This window comes from Macaca mulatta, chromosome 16 (genome assembly GCF_049350105.2).
Source record: "Macaca mulatta isolate MMU2019108-1 chromosome 16, T2T-MMU8v2.0, whole genome shotgun sequence".
NCBI classification, from domain to species: domain Eukaryota; kingdom Metazoa; phylum Chordata; class Mammalia; order Primates; family Cercopithecidae; genus Macaca; species Macaca mulatta.
This window is the reverse complement of record NC_133421.1, coordinates 5,947,267-5,960,000: the sequence shown is the minus strand read 5'-3', so window position 1 is coordinate 5,960,000 and position 12,734 is coordinate 5,947,267. Positions and strand designations below refer to the sequence as shown.

The 12,734-nt window shown below is 50.5% G+C and overlaps 1 protein-coding gene across 7 annotated transcripts in view; it reads right to left on the bottom strand.

Moving 5' to 3' along the window:
• Positions 1-7,847, bottom strand: part of SPNS3 (SPNS lysolipid transporter 3, sphingosine-1-phosphate (putative)) — a 57,699-nt gene extending 49,852 nt beyond the window's left edge. For 3 of the 7 annotated variants that reach the window (XR_013405965.1, XM_028835909.2, XM_077969994.1), the window contains exons 1-2: positions 7,335-7,847; positions 1,276-1,341 (exon numbers count right to left, since the gene is read on the bottom strand). Coding sequence is in view for 6 of the 7 variants with exons in the window: in XM_028835909.2 (XP_028691742.2) it covers positions 1,276-1,341; positions 7,335-7,533 (265 nt within the window). In the remaining variant the exon portion in view is untranslated. The remainder of the gene's footprint in view (positions 1-1,275; positions 1,342-7,334) is intronic. The other 4 variants (XM_077969993.1, XM_028835911.2, XM_028835912.2 and 1 more) reach the window with 3 other exon arrangements.
• Between the last annotated feature and the right edge of the window lie 4,887 nt (positions 7,848-12,734).

Sequence of the window (12,734 nt, the reverse complement as noted above, 5' to 3'; positions counted from 1 at the left end):
TCCGTCTCAAAAAGAAAAAAAAAGAAAAATGTTGGCTTCATTTTTTTCACTGAAACAAATGTGTTGACATGCATCCCTGAGACCATTATCTCACTTTGAATTCTAATTCGTAGATAAATAGTAGACATTGCACACAGGGACAGCTAGATAAGGCTTGGCTCCTTGCCTGGGCTTGTGGCCTGGGGCAAATCTGCCCAGCACATTTCTCCTGATGCTCTCTGCTTTGCTCCCAAGGTCCCCCCAGCAGAAGCCGAACATCCACGCGGGGGCCTCTGTTTGATGCCCCGGAGGTTTTTACACCCAGGAACAGCACATCCAGGATGCGGAGAGGGGTCATTCTCTGCTTACTGCCGTAGCCAGGGAATTGTACAACGGAAGGAGAGGAAGGAGAACCACAGGCCGACCACAGGCTCCCCGGCAGGCAGGTCATTTTAGGAAAAAAACATACAGGCTTGAGGATCTAGAAATAAATCAGTCTCTTAAAACTCTCCGTGTTCATGTAGCCCCTGGAAAGTTACTGTGTATCCCCAGAGATCCCTGTACCCCAGTTTGAGAGTCATGTTCTAAAGCCCTGAGATGATGGACTGGGAGAAGGACCCTCAGTGCCTACTGATTACAGGCTGGGTGTGTGAACAGGTGTATCACGTGTTGTGACCACATGTGTGCCCGTGTGGGAGTGCGGATATGCACATGTGTGAATGTGTGTCACCATCCAGGCACCCACAAGGGAAAAGCTAACGCCTCATGACCCCGACCGCTCTGATGTGATGGGACGTGTGGCTGCTCCCTCCTGCTGGGGTGTTAGGCTCTCTGTGGGCCCAGAGTCCATCTGAGCCCACGCGGGGGGATGTGTCTGTGTCTGTGTCTGTCTGTTTGACTTTGTGTGTCCCAGTAGTCAGATTTTTCAGGTCTGTGAGAGGAAAGCACACATGAGGATTTCTCAAACCCCAGCAAGCCTCTGGTGCACAGCTGAGCCTCAGCAATACGAAGGGAAGGAATGACTAGCTCCACAGCCAGGAGCTGAGGCTCGGAGGCCTCTCCCAGCCCCACCTCCCTCTGCTCTCCTGCAGCACCCTACACTCAAACTACCACGGCTGTTCCAGCCTGGGCTCTCTCCCGCTCCTGCCTAGACTGTCCCTCAGGCCCACGCCGCACCCACCCTCTGTGCCAGAGGACCCAGTGGGACTGGAGCTGGGCATAGAACATGACCCACAGAAAGAGCCCACCCCAGCAGGAACCCAGGACCCCAGCTCCAGAGCCAGGGCTCCTCCTTACCGGTCTGAAGCAAACCAGCATGGCTGTCACTGATCTGAAAAACCTCCTGTACGTCCAGCAGCACTCCTGTGGACAGAGGGACGGTGCTCAGGAAATGGGAAGTCACACTCCTGGCCTCTGAAGGCAGCTGCTCCAGGTTTGACACAGGGCCACAGCACAGCGGAAGGCATGGCACCGAAGCCCACTGTTCTCTCCCCCTGTCTCCCACACGTGCACAACCACACACACAACAGCAGACACACAGAGAAACGTGTGCATTTCAAACACTCAAACAAGCATCCCTTGGCCGGGCACGGTGGCTCACGCTTGTAATCCCAGCACTTTGGAAGGCCAAGGCGGGCAGATCACCTGAGGTCAGGAGTTCGAGACCAGCCATGGTCAATATGGTGAGATCCCGTCTCTACTAAAAATACAAAAAATTAGACAGACGTGGTGGCCAGTGCCTGTAATCCCAGCTACTTGGGAGGCTGAGGCAGGAGCATTGCTTGAACCTGGGAGGCGGAGGTTGCCGTGAGCTGAGATTGCGCCATTGCACTCCAGCCTGGGCAACAAGAGCAAAGCTCCATCTCAAAAAAAAAAAAAAAGAAAGAAAGAAACAAGCATCCCAAAGGCACAGACATTCACATACACACGTCGACACACAAGCACACAGCCACACAGCTCCTTCCCTCCTCTTCATGTGGGAACACAGATATAAATAGATACAAACAGGCATTTCCAGAGCAACACACCTGCAGAGGCACAAATATACACACACACAGGAACTCACACTCACAGACATGTACACCCAGCCTCATACACACAAACACACAGACACATGTGCAGTGAGATGTACCCATAAAGACACACCCAGAGACCCACCTGCGTATGCACAGGCTCAGGGCTGCCATCCGCACTGCGGTCAGAGGGGCACGGCTCCCTGTTGCTGCACAGTGCACAGCCCTTTACTTAGGCCGCTGCGTAAACAGAAGTCCCTAGAGCTGTGCAACACAGCGGCCTGGCTCGTGCAAACACCGGATATGCATTGATGAACATGTACATACAAAGACGAACGTGTCCCGGCTTGCACGCATGTGCACACACAAGCAGGTTCTTCCAGAGGCACCGCAGTGGGCGCCCAGCCTAATGCAGAGAGAGAATGTGGGTCTCCCAGACACCAGGGTCTGTTTCCTGATAGCCTCTTGGTGGTGTCTCAGAAAGGGTCCGGGTCTGCAGCACCTGCTCACGTGAGCCATGCGGCTCTGGCCCTGTCGTTATTATGAAGAGCAACAATCATCACTTTCATGAATCAGGAGGTGACTGAGAGCCAGGCCCTGAGCTGTACACTCACAGCTGTCATCCTAAAAGGAGGGGACTCTCATTGCCCCCATTCTACAGATGAGGAAACAGAGGCTCTAGCAGCCCAAGGTTGCCCGTCTGAAGCTGGGGGAGCTGGGGCTCAAATCTCAGCCTGAGGCAGCCTGTCCACACACCCAGAACCACAGAAGGGGAGCAGAAGCCCCCAAGTGGGTCCCCACAGAAACACCCACGCCAAGAAAGTCCTGCGTGTGCACCTCCAAGACCTGCCCCAGGCACATAAAGATCAAAGACTCAGAGGAGCAAAGCGAGAAATCTTTGTTTAGGGTGGGGCACGGTGGCTCACGCCTGTAATCCCAGCACGTTGAGAGGCTGAGGCTGGAAGATCACAAGGTCAGGAGATCGAGACCATCATGGCTAACATGGTGAAACCCCGTCTCTACTAAAAACACTCTACTAAATACTCTACTAAAATACTCTAAAAATACTCTACTAAAAATATTTTGGAGACTCTGTCTCCAAAAATAAAAAAAAGAAATAAATCTTTGTTTAGACATTTAATTTGTCCCCAGTTGCCACCGCAACCTAGCATACAAACCGGTATGTCCTTTTCCCCCTTTAATATTTCATTTGTTGTTGTTTGGGTTTTTTTGTTTTTTGTTTGTTTGTTTGTTTTGAGACGGAGTCTCACTCTTTCATCCAGGCTGAAGTGCAATGATGCAATCTCGGCTCACTGCAACCTCCACCTCCTGGGTTCAGGCGATTCTCCTGCCTCAGTCTCCCAAGTAGCTGGGATTACAGCCATCTGCCACCACGCCCGGCTAATTTTTGTATTTTTAGTAGAGACGGGGTTTCACCATGTTGGCCAGGCTGGTCTTGAACTCCCGACCTCTGGTGATACACCCGCCTTGGCCTCCCAGAGTGCTGGGATTACAGACGTGAGCCACCGCGCCCGGCCTGTTGTTTTTTTGAGATGGAGTCTCGCTGTGTCGCCCAGGCTGGAGTACAACGGCGCAATCTCGGCTAATTCCAACCTCTGCCTCCTGAGTTCAAGTGATTCTCCTGCCTTAGCCTCCAAGTAGCTGGGATTACAGGCATACGCCACCATGCCCAGCTAATTTTTATATTTTTAGTAGAGACAGGGTTTCACCATGTTGGCCAGGCTGGTCTCGAACTCCTGACCTCAGGTGATCCACCTGCCTCGGCCTCTCAAATTCCCCTTTCTATTATTTTAAATACACAAAGAAGACAGTCTTTGGAAAGAAAAAAAGTAGACAACACAGGTAAGCAAAATAAATAGCTAAACAAAAATGCTCTAAATTGTACCCATCTTCCATTTTCAGGAATGAGGACTCATCCCCTTGTTTTATCTCCTCCTGGGCTCCTCCCAGCCCCATGGTGCTCTAGGGGTGACCCAGGGCCAAGTGTGCACCCAGCCTTGCTTTTACCTGTAACCTACCCCCCTGGCCCCATAAGAGCTGTTTCCTGCAAGAACATTTTAGCTGTTTACCCCCACCCGTTCCCAGACGCTCAGCATGGTTTCACTTCTCCAGGTCTCTGTCCCCACAGTAATCAGAGCCCCCTTTTTTGCACATACAGAGGAAGTGCTAATGGGGAAGGGACCTGGGCAGGCAAGATTCAGGGTCTTAGGGCCCAGCCAGGGGCCCCCAGGGCTAGCGGCAGAGATAGCGGGTCCCCAGGCTCCTGGCTTCTGGGAGCTCCGCACTGGTGATTCCTGGCTCTCATCTGCCTCTTGCTCCTTCCCGCCTTTGCTTGCCCTCGGCCCACATGCCAACTCAGGCCTCCTCAGCTTTGGCCTGATCCACTACGGCAGCCTCTGAACTGACTCCCCGGATCATTTTGCCTCCATCAAGGCCTCAAATCCAATTATATGGCTCCCCATTGCCCAAGGCAGAAAGTCCAAGCTCCCAGTCTGGCACCCAAGAAGCTCTGATCTCACCCCATACGCCCCTTCGGGGTTTTTTGTTTGTTTAGTGTATTTTGTTTTGCTTTTTGTCTTTAGGGGTTTAAGATAAGATCTTGCTCTGTCACTCAGGCTACAGTGCAGTGGGTACGATCTCTGCTCACTGCAGCCTCAAGCAATCCTCCTGCTGAATTCAGCCTCAAGCAATCCTCCTGCTTCAGCCTCAAGCAGTCCTCCTGCTGAATTCAGCCTCAAGCAATCCTCCTGCTGAATTCAGCCTCAAGCAATTCTCCTGCTTCAGCCTCAAGCAATCCTCCTGCTGAATTCAGCCTCAAGCAATCCTCCTGCTTCAGCCTCAAGCAATCCTCCCGTGTCAGTCTCCCAAGAGGCTGGAGACATCACTGTCTTCAGCTGTCACTGTCCCTGGCTAACTTTTTAAATTTTTTGTAGAGACAAGGTTTTTCTATGTTGCCCAGGTTGGTCTCGAACTCCTGACCTCAAATGAGGAGAAGAAGCTTCTGACCTCTGAGCTCCTCAAAGACAATGCCCAGGTCTGGGGATGGCTCTGCAGCCCCTAGAGTTTCCTGATTCCACAGCCACTCTCTGGCATGCTGAGCTGGTAACTGACAGATCAGTGCCCAGGTCTCAGAGATGCCTAGCAGCTGCAGGCACCCTCCTGAGCTCCCAGCCCCGCCTGTGCCTCCCCCTTGTCTGGCCGCACCTCTCTGCCTCGCAGGACTGCCATCAACCAGCCTCTATCTCTGCCCCATGAGATGGTCATTCCTGAGTTCAGGAACTACAAGTCCGTTTTCCTCCCTGGGTCCCCAGGAGCCACCAGGGGTCCTGCCCACAGTTAGTGCTCCGTCAGTCTTGAATGAATGAGTGAGTGAAGGAATGAATGGATGAATGAATGACAAGAAGAGCAAGTGGAGCCTCAATCAGTTGTTGTTATTATTGTTGTTGTTGTTTGAGATGGAGTCTCGCTCTGTCGCCCAGGCTGGAGTACAATGACGCGATCTCAGCTCACTGCAACCTCCACCTCCCTCGTTCAAGCGACTCTCCTGCCTCAGCCTCCCAAGTAGCTGTGATTACAGGCACCCGCCACCACACCTGGCTAATTTTTGTGTTTTTAGCAGAGACAAGGTTTCACCATGTCGGCCAGGCTGGTCTCGAACTCCTAACCTCAGGTGATCCACCCACCTCAGCCTCCCAAAGTGCTGGGATTACAGGTGTGAGCCACCGTGCCCAGCCCCTGATCAGTCTTGAATGAATGAATGAGTGAGTGAGTGAGTGAGTGAGTGAGGAGTGAATGAGCGACAGAAGACAGAAGCAGGCTGAGCCCTGAGGCCTGCAAGAAGGAAGGCAGAATGTGCAAGGTTTGCGAGCAGCCTGTTGTCCTAGAAACGCAGCCAGCAGGAGTTATTCTTGTCTGGGCCAGGCTACCCTGTCCTCCACCCAGAACCTCGCAGTCTCTGCCTGGAAGTCCTCCCTGCTATCCTCACCAACCCACCCCTCATTATGCCTCTGGCTCCACCCCCACTGTGCCCTCTCTTAATTTTTAAATATCTATCTATATATATATATATATTTTGAGACAGAGTCTTGCTCTGTCGCCCAGACTGGTGTGCAATGGTGGAATCTTGGCTCACTGCAACATCCACCTCCCGGGTTCAATCAATTCTCTACCTCAGCCTCCACAGTAGCTGAGATTACAGGCGCCCACTACCACGCTCGGCTAATTTTTATAGTTTTAGTAGAGACGGGGATTCAACATGTTGCCCAGGCTGGTCACGAACCCCTCACCTCAAGTGATCTGCCCGCTTTGGCCACCCACAGTGCTGGGATTACAGGCGTGAGCCACTGTACCCAGCCCTAAAATAGTTTTAATTTTTTAAATAGAGACAGAGTCTTGGCCGGGTGCGGTGGCTCACGCCTGTAATCCCTGCACTTTGGGAGGCTGAGACGGGCGGATCACCTGAGGTCTGGACTTTGAGACAGCCTGGCATACATGTCAAAACTCCATCTCTACTAAAAATACAAAAACTAGCCTGGCATGGTGGTGTGCACCTGTAGTCCCAGCTACTCGGGAGGCTGAAATAGGAATCTCTTGAACCCGGGAGGCAGAGGTTGCAGTGAGCCAAGATCATGCCACCGCACTCCAGCCTGGGCGACAGAGCGAGACTCCATCTCAAGAAAAAAAAAAAAAGGCCGGGTGCAGTGGCTCACGCCTGTAATCCCAGCACTTTGGGAGGCCGAGGCAGGCGGATCACCTGATGTCAGGAGTTCAAGACCAGCCTAACTAACATGTTAAAACCCTGTCTCTACTCCTCTATTCAAAATACAAAAATTAACCAGACATGGTAGTGCATGCCTGTAGTCTCAGCGACTCGGGAGGCTGAGGCAGGAGAATCATTGAACCCGGGAGGCAGAGGTTGCAGTGAGCTGAGATTGCGCCACTGCACTCCAGCCTGGGCGACAGAGCGAGACTCTGTCTGGAAAAAAAAAAAAACAGAGACAGAGCCTCACTATGTTGTCCAGGTTGGTCTCAAACTCCTGGGCTCAAGCAATCTTCCTGCCTCAGCCTCCCAAAGTGCTGGAATTACAAGTGGGAGCCACCATGCCCAGCCTGTGCCCCATCTTTAACTGAGGCTGGATTAGGAATGTCAGTTGGTCCTCCCCGATTCGGGCAGACCTGAAAACCACCTCTAGAGGGGAGAACACCAGAGACAGGGCCGGGAACAGAAAGATGGATGATGGCTGGAAGACCACCATGGATCTGCAGCCCCTGGCTGGCGGGCAGAACAGCAGGTGCTGCCCAGGGTGGCCGTCCCCTCCTCACCTGCGATGATGAACCAGTTCATGTAGTTCAGAAGGTTGATGTAGCAGAGCACGGCAGCAGCCACGTAGGCCCTCCACCGGGGCAGGCTCCAGGGGGCGGGCGTGATGGGAGGGGGACACTGCCTGCCTGGCCCTGGGGACTGGCCCTGTGGCCCTCCTGGCCCAGGCTCAGGGCACTCTGCTGACATGCCCCCAGCCATGCCAGCCTGCAGCTCCTGGCCTGAGACCGGCACCAGGACGAAGCAACAGCAGCTCAGCACCAAGTCACTTCCTGTGGGTTCTCAGGCTCCAAACCTCAAAGCAGCTGCCTTAACTGTTGGGCATCTTATCGCAGGTTCCCCCTGAGCCCACGGCAGTCTCACCAGTGCGATTTCCCCATCATCAGCCTCCAAGACCTGCTGCGGAGGAGAAGGGCTCCTGGCACCCCTACCCTGGGGGACTGGACAACTGTGTGGTCCCCTCGATCCAGCCTGCAGCTTCAGTGGCTGCAGTGAGGAAGCAAAGCTTCCAGGGCAGGAAATGAGACGAACCTCCCAGAGGGCTGCTCGCTGTGAGATGGTCTGGCTGCCCATACGGGACTGTGAACCAATGCCTTGAAGCCCGGGCAAAGGAGGAAGGCTAGGCATTGGCCGAGACAGCAGCATTGCACTTGACTGCCAGGCAAGGCGAGCACCTACCCAGGATCCAAGGTCCTTCCCGGAGAAACAAACGTAACAGAGGAGGCTGCCTACAAGAAGACAGTCTATGAGCAGAACTCATCAGTTGGGGCTGGGAAGTCCTCAGTGAGGGGCAGGGCGTCGGCATGGTCACAAAGCGTATCTTGATAGATTGCTTATTAGTAACAAGAGGAAAAAGAGTAACTATGCAGTAGAGGAATCAGACATCTTGACTGAGGGGTTATAATAAATCACCTGTGAGAGGCAGGAGGGTGTCGTGAGCCTCCAGATGTGAAGGTCTTCGCACGCCACGGCATCACCTATGCAGCATTCCAGCCAGGAAGGCACAACCAGAATCTCATCATGAGAAGACATCAGCCGGGCCCGGTGGCTCACGCCTGTAATCCTAACACTGGGAGGCCAAGGCAGGAGGATCATCCGAGCCCAGAAGTTTGTGACCAGCCTTGGCAACATGGCGAAACCCCATTGCTACAAAAATACCCCAAAATAAATAATTTTTTAAAAAAAGCTGGGTGTGGTGGCGTGCATCTATGGTCCCAGTTACTTGGGAGGCTGTGGCAGGAATGATCACCTTAGCCTGGGAAGTCGAGGCTGCAGTGACCCATGTTCACGCCACTGTACTCCAGGCTGGGTGACAAAGCAAGACCCCATCTCAAAAACAAATTTTTTTTTTAATTTTTAAAATGAAAAAACATCAGACGAGCCCAAATTGAGAAACACTATTTATTTAAAGGGACTGTATATTCGAAAACGTCAGAGTCACGAAAGACTAAGAAAGACCGAGGGAGCCGGGCGCGGTGGCTCATGCCTGTTATCCCAGCACTTTGGGAAGCCGAGGCGGGTGGATCACCTGAGGTCGGGAGTTCGAGACCAGCCTGACCAACGTGGAGAAACCCCGTCTCTATTAAAAATACAAAATTAACTGTGCATGGTGTTGCCTGCCTGTAATTCCAGCTACTCGGGAGGCTGAGGCAGGAGAATCACTCGAATCCAGTCGGCGGAGGTTGCGGTGAGCCAAGATTATGCCATTACACTCCAGCCTGGTCAATAAGAGCAAAACTCCGTCCAAAAAAAAGAGGAAAGAAGAAAGAAAGAAAGAAAGAAAAAGAAAGAAGGAAGGAAGGAAGGAAGGAAGGAAGGAAGGAAGGAAGGAAGGAAGGAAAGAAGAAAGGAAGGAAAGAAGGAAGGAAGGAAGGAAAGAAGGAAGCACTGTTTTGGATTGAAGGAGACAAAAGAGACAAGACAATAAGACAATTAAGGGTAGCACAGGATCCCAGCCTCGCTCCTGTACTGGATCAATTGATAAAATTGGATCAGGAAAACATAGCATATCAGCGTCTGTGAACTACGTTATGTAAGTAAATAAGTAAATATCCTTATCTGAAGTATCTAGGGGCACAGGGGCATGATGTATGCCCCTCATTCTCAAACGGTTCAGGAAAAAATATTAGACACGTATAGTAAGAAAGCAAATGGGGCAAATATTAATAATAGATGAATCTGGGTAAAGATTATAAGGGTTTCTTTGTACCATATGATAAACTTTCTATAAGTTACAAATTATGTCTAAACAAAAAGTTAAAGCATAAAATGACAAAGCCAATTTAAAAATGGGTGAAGAGCCAAGCATAGTGGCATGGACTTGTAGTCCCAGCTACTCTGGAGGCTGAGGTGGGAGGATCACTTGAGCCTGGGAGGTTGAGGCCGTAGTGAGCTATGATCATGCCACTGCACTCCAGCTTGGACAACAGAGCAAGACTCCACCACTGAAAAAAATACATCAGGGGAACAAAAATGGGGCAAGGAGTTGAACAGACATTTATCTGAAGATATACAGATGACCAACAAGCACATAAAAAGATGTTCAGGCCAGGCACAGTAGCTCACGCCTGTAATCCCCACACTTTAGGAGGCTCGGGTGGGTGGATCACAAGGTCAGGAGTTCGAGACCAGCCTGGCCAACATAGTGAAACTCCATGGCCGAGTGCGGTGGCTCACGCCTGTAATCCCAGCACTTTGGGAGGCCAAGGCCGGTGGATCACAAGGTCAGGAGATCGAGACCATCCTGGCAAACATGGAGAAACCCTGTTTCTACTAAAAATACAAAAAATTACCCGGGCATGGTGGTGGGCACCTGTAGTCCCAGCTACTCGAGAGGCTGAGGCAGGAGAATGGTGTGAACCTGGAAGGCGGAGGTTGCAGTGAGCCGAGATCGCGCCACTGCACTCCAGCCTGGGCGACAGAGCCAGACTTTGCCTCTAAAAAAAAAAAAAAAAAAAGAAAGAAACTCCATATCTACTAAAAATACAAAAATTAGCTGGGCGTGGTGGCGGGTGCCTGTAATCCCAACTACTTAGGAAGCTTCTTGAACCCAGGAGGAGGAGGCTGCAGTGAGCTGAGATCGTGCCACTGCACTCCAGCCTGGGTGACAGAGCGAGACTCCATCTTGGAAAGAAAAAAAAAAAAATGTTCAACATTACAAGTCATTAGGAAAATATAGATTGAAGCCACCATAAGATATCAGTTCATACCCACTAAGATGGCTATAATTTTAAAAAGAGAGAGAGATGAAATAACAAATGTTGGTGGAGAGATTGAAAGCCTCATGCATTGCTGGGAATGTGAAATAAGGCAACCCCAGTGGAACACAGTTTGGCAGTTCCTCCAAAGGTTAAACATAAAATTACCATATGGCCCTGCAATTCCAATCCTAGGTATATATCCAAAAACACTGAAAACAGGCCGGGCGCGGTGGCTCACACCTGTAATCCCAGCACTTTGGGAGGCCAAGGCAGGTGGATCACGAAGTCGGGAGTTCAAGACCAGCCTGGCCAAGATAGTGAAACACCGTCTCTACTAAAATTACAAAAAAATTAGCCAGGCGTGGTGGCGGGCGCCTGTAGTCCCAGCTACTTGGGAGGCTGAGACAGGAGAATCACTTGAACCCAGGTGGCAGAGATTGCAGTGAGCCTAGATTGCACCACTGCACTCCAGCCTGGACAACAGAGTGAGACTCCGTCTCAAAAACAAAACAAAAAAAAGAATTGAAAACAAAGACTTTGCTGGGCCTCTAATCCCAGCACTTTGGGAGGCCGAGGCAGGCGGATTGCTTGAGGTCAAGGTTCGAAATCAACCTGACCAACATGGTGAAATCCCGTCTCTACTAAAAAAATCCAAAAAACTTAGCCAGGCGTGGTGGCGCGCACCTGTAGTCTCAGCTACTGGGGAGGCTGAGGCATGAAAATTGTTTGAACCTGGAGGCACAGGTTGCAGTGAGCCAAGATTGGGCCACTGTACTCTAGCTTGGGCAACAGAGCAACTTTGTCACTTTGTCTCAAAAAAAAAAGAAAGAAAGAAAGAAAGAAAATGAAACAAAGACTCAAACAAATACTTGTACACAAATGTTGACAGCAGCACTGTTCTTAACAGCCAAAAGGTGGAAACGGCTTAAACGATGGAAACCTATTTAATCTGATAAATGGGTCAAGAAAATGTGGCATAATCATACAATGGAATAGTATCCAGTCATAAAGAGGAAGTAAGTACTGATTCATGCTACAACATGAATGGACCTTAAAAACGTTATTCTGGCTGGGCGTGGTGGCTCACACCTGTAATCCCAGCACTTTGGGAGGCCGAGGCAGGCGGATCATCTGAGGTCAGGAGTTCGAGACCAGGCTGGTCAACACGGTGAGACCCCATCTCTACTAAAAATACAAAAATAAGCCGGGTGTGGTGGCACCACACTTGTAATCCCAGCTACTCAGGAGGCTGAGGCAGGAGAATCACTTGAACCTGGGAGGTGGAAGTTGCAGTGACCCGAGATTGTGCCACTGCACTCCAGCCTGGGCGACAGAGTGAGACTCCGTCTTGGAAAAAAAAAAAAAAAAGAAAACATTATACCAAGTGAAAGACACCAGACACAAAAGGCCACATATTGTATGATTCCATTTATATAAAATATCCTGCATAGGTATATTTACAGAAACAGAAAGTAAATGGTTCCCAGGGGCTAAGAGGAGAGGAAAATGCTTAATGGAAACAGAGGCCCCTTGGAGAGCGATGAAAATGTTTCAAAACTAGATAGAGATGACGGTGTCACAACACTCTGAATGTACTAAATGCCACTGAATTATACCCTTTAAAATGTTTACAACTCTATGTAATTACCTCAATTTTTTAAGAAAACGTTAAAGAAGCTTGGCTTGATGGCACATGCCTGTTGTTTCAGCTGCTTGAGAAGCTGAGGTAAGAGGATTGCTTGAGCCCAGGAGTTTAAGAACAACCTGGGCAACATAACAAGATCCTATTTCTTAAAAAAAAATAAATAAATAAAGTTAAAGCAAACAAAGAAAAAACCAGCCTGGCAACATGGCAGGAGTGTGAGTTTTACAGTCTGACCAGCCTGGATTCAAAATCAAATTTTTCTACTTTCTAGTTGTGCGCCTCAGGTAAGTCTCTAACGTCGCTGAGCCTCCGAGTTCTCATTTGTTTTCTTGTTTAGAGACAGAGTCACCCCGGGCTGGAAAGCAACGGTGCAATCTCAGCTCACTGCAACCTCCACCTCCTGGGTTCAAGCCATTCTCCTGCCTCAGCCTCCCGAATACCATGCCCAGATAATTTTTTGTATTTTTAGTAGAGACAGACTTTTGCCATGCTGACCAGGCTGGTCTCAAATTCCTGACTTCAAGTGATCCACCTGCCTCGCCCTCCCAAAATGCTGG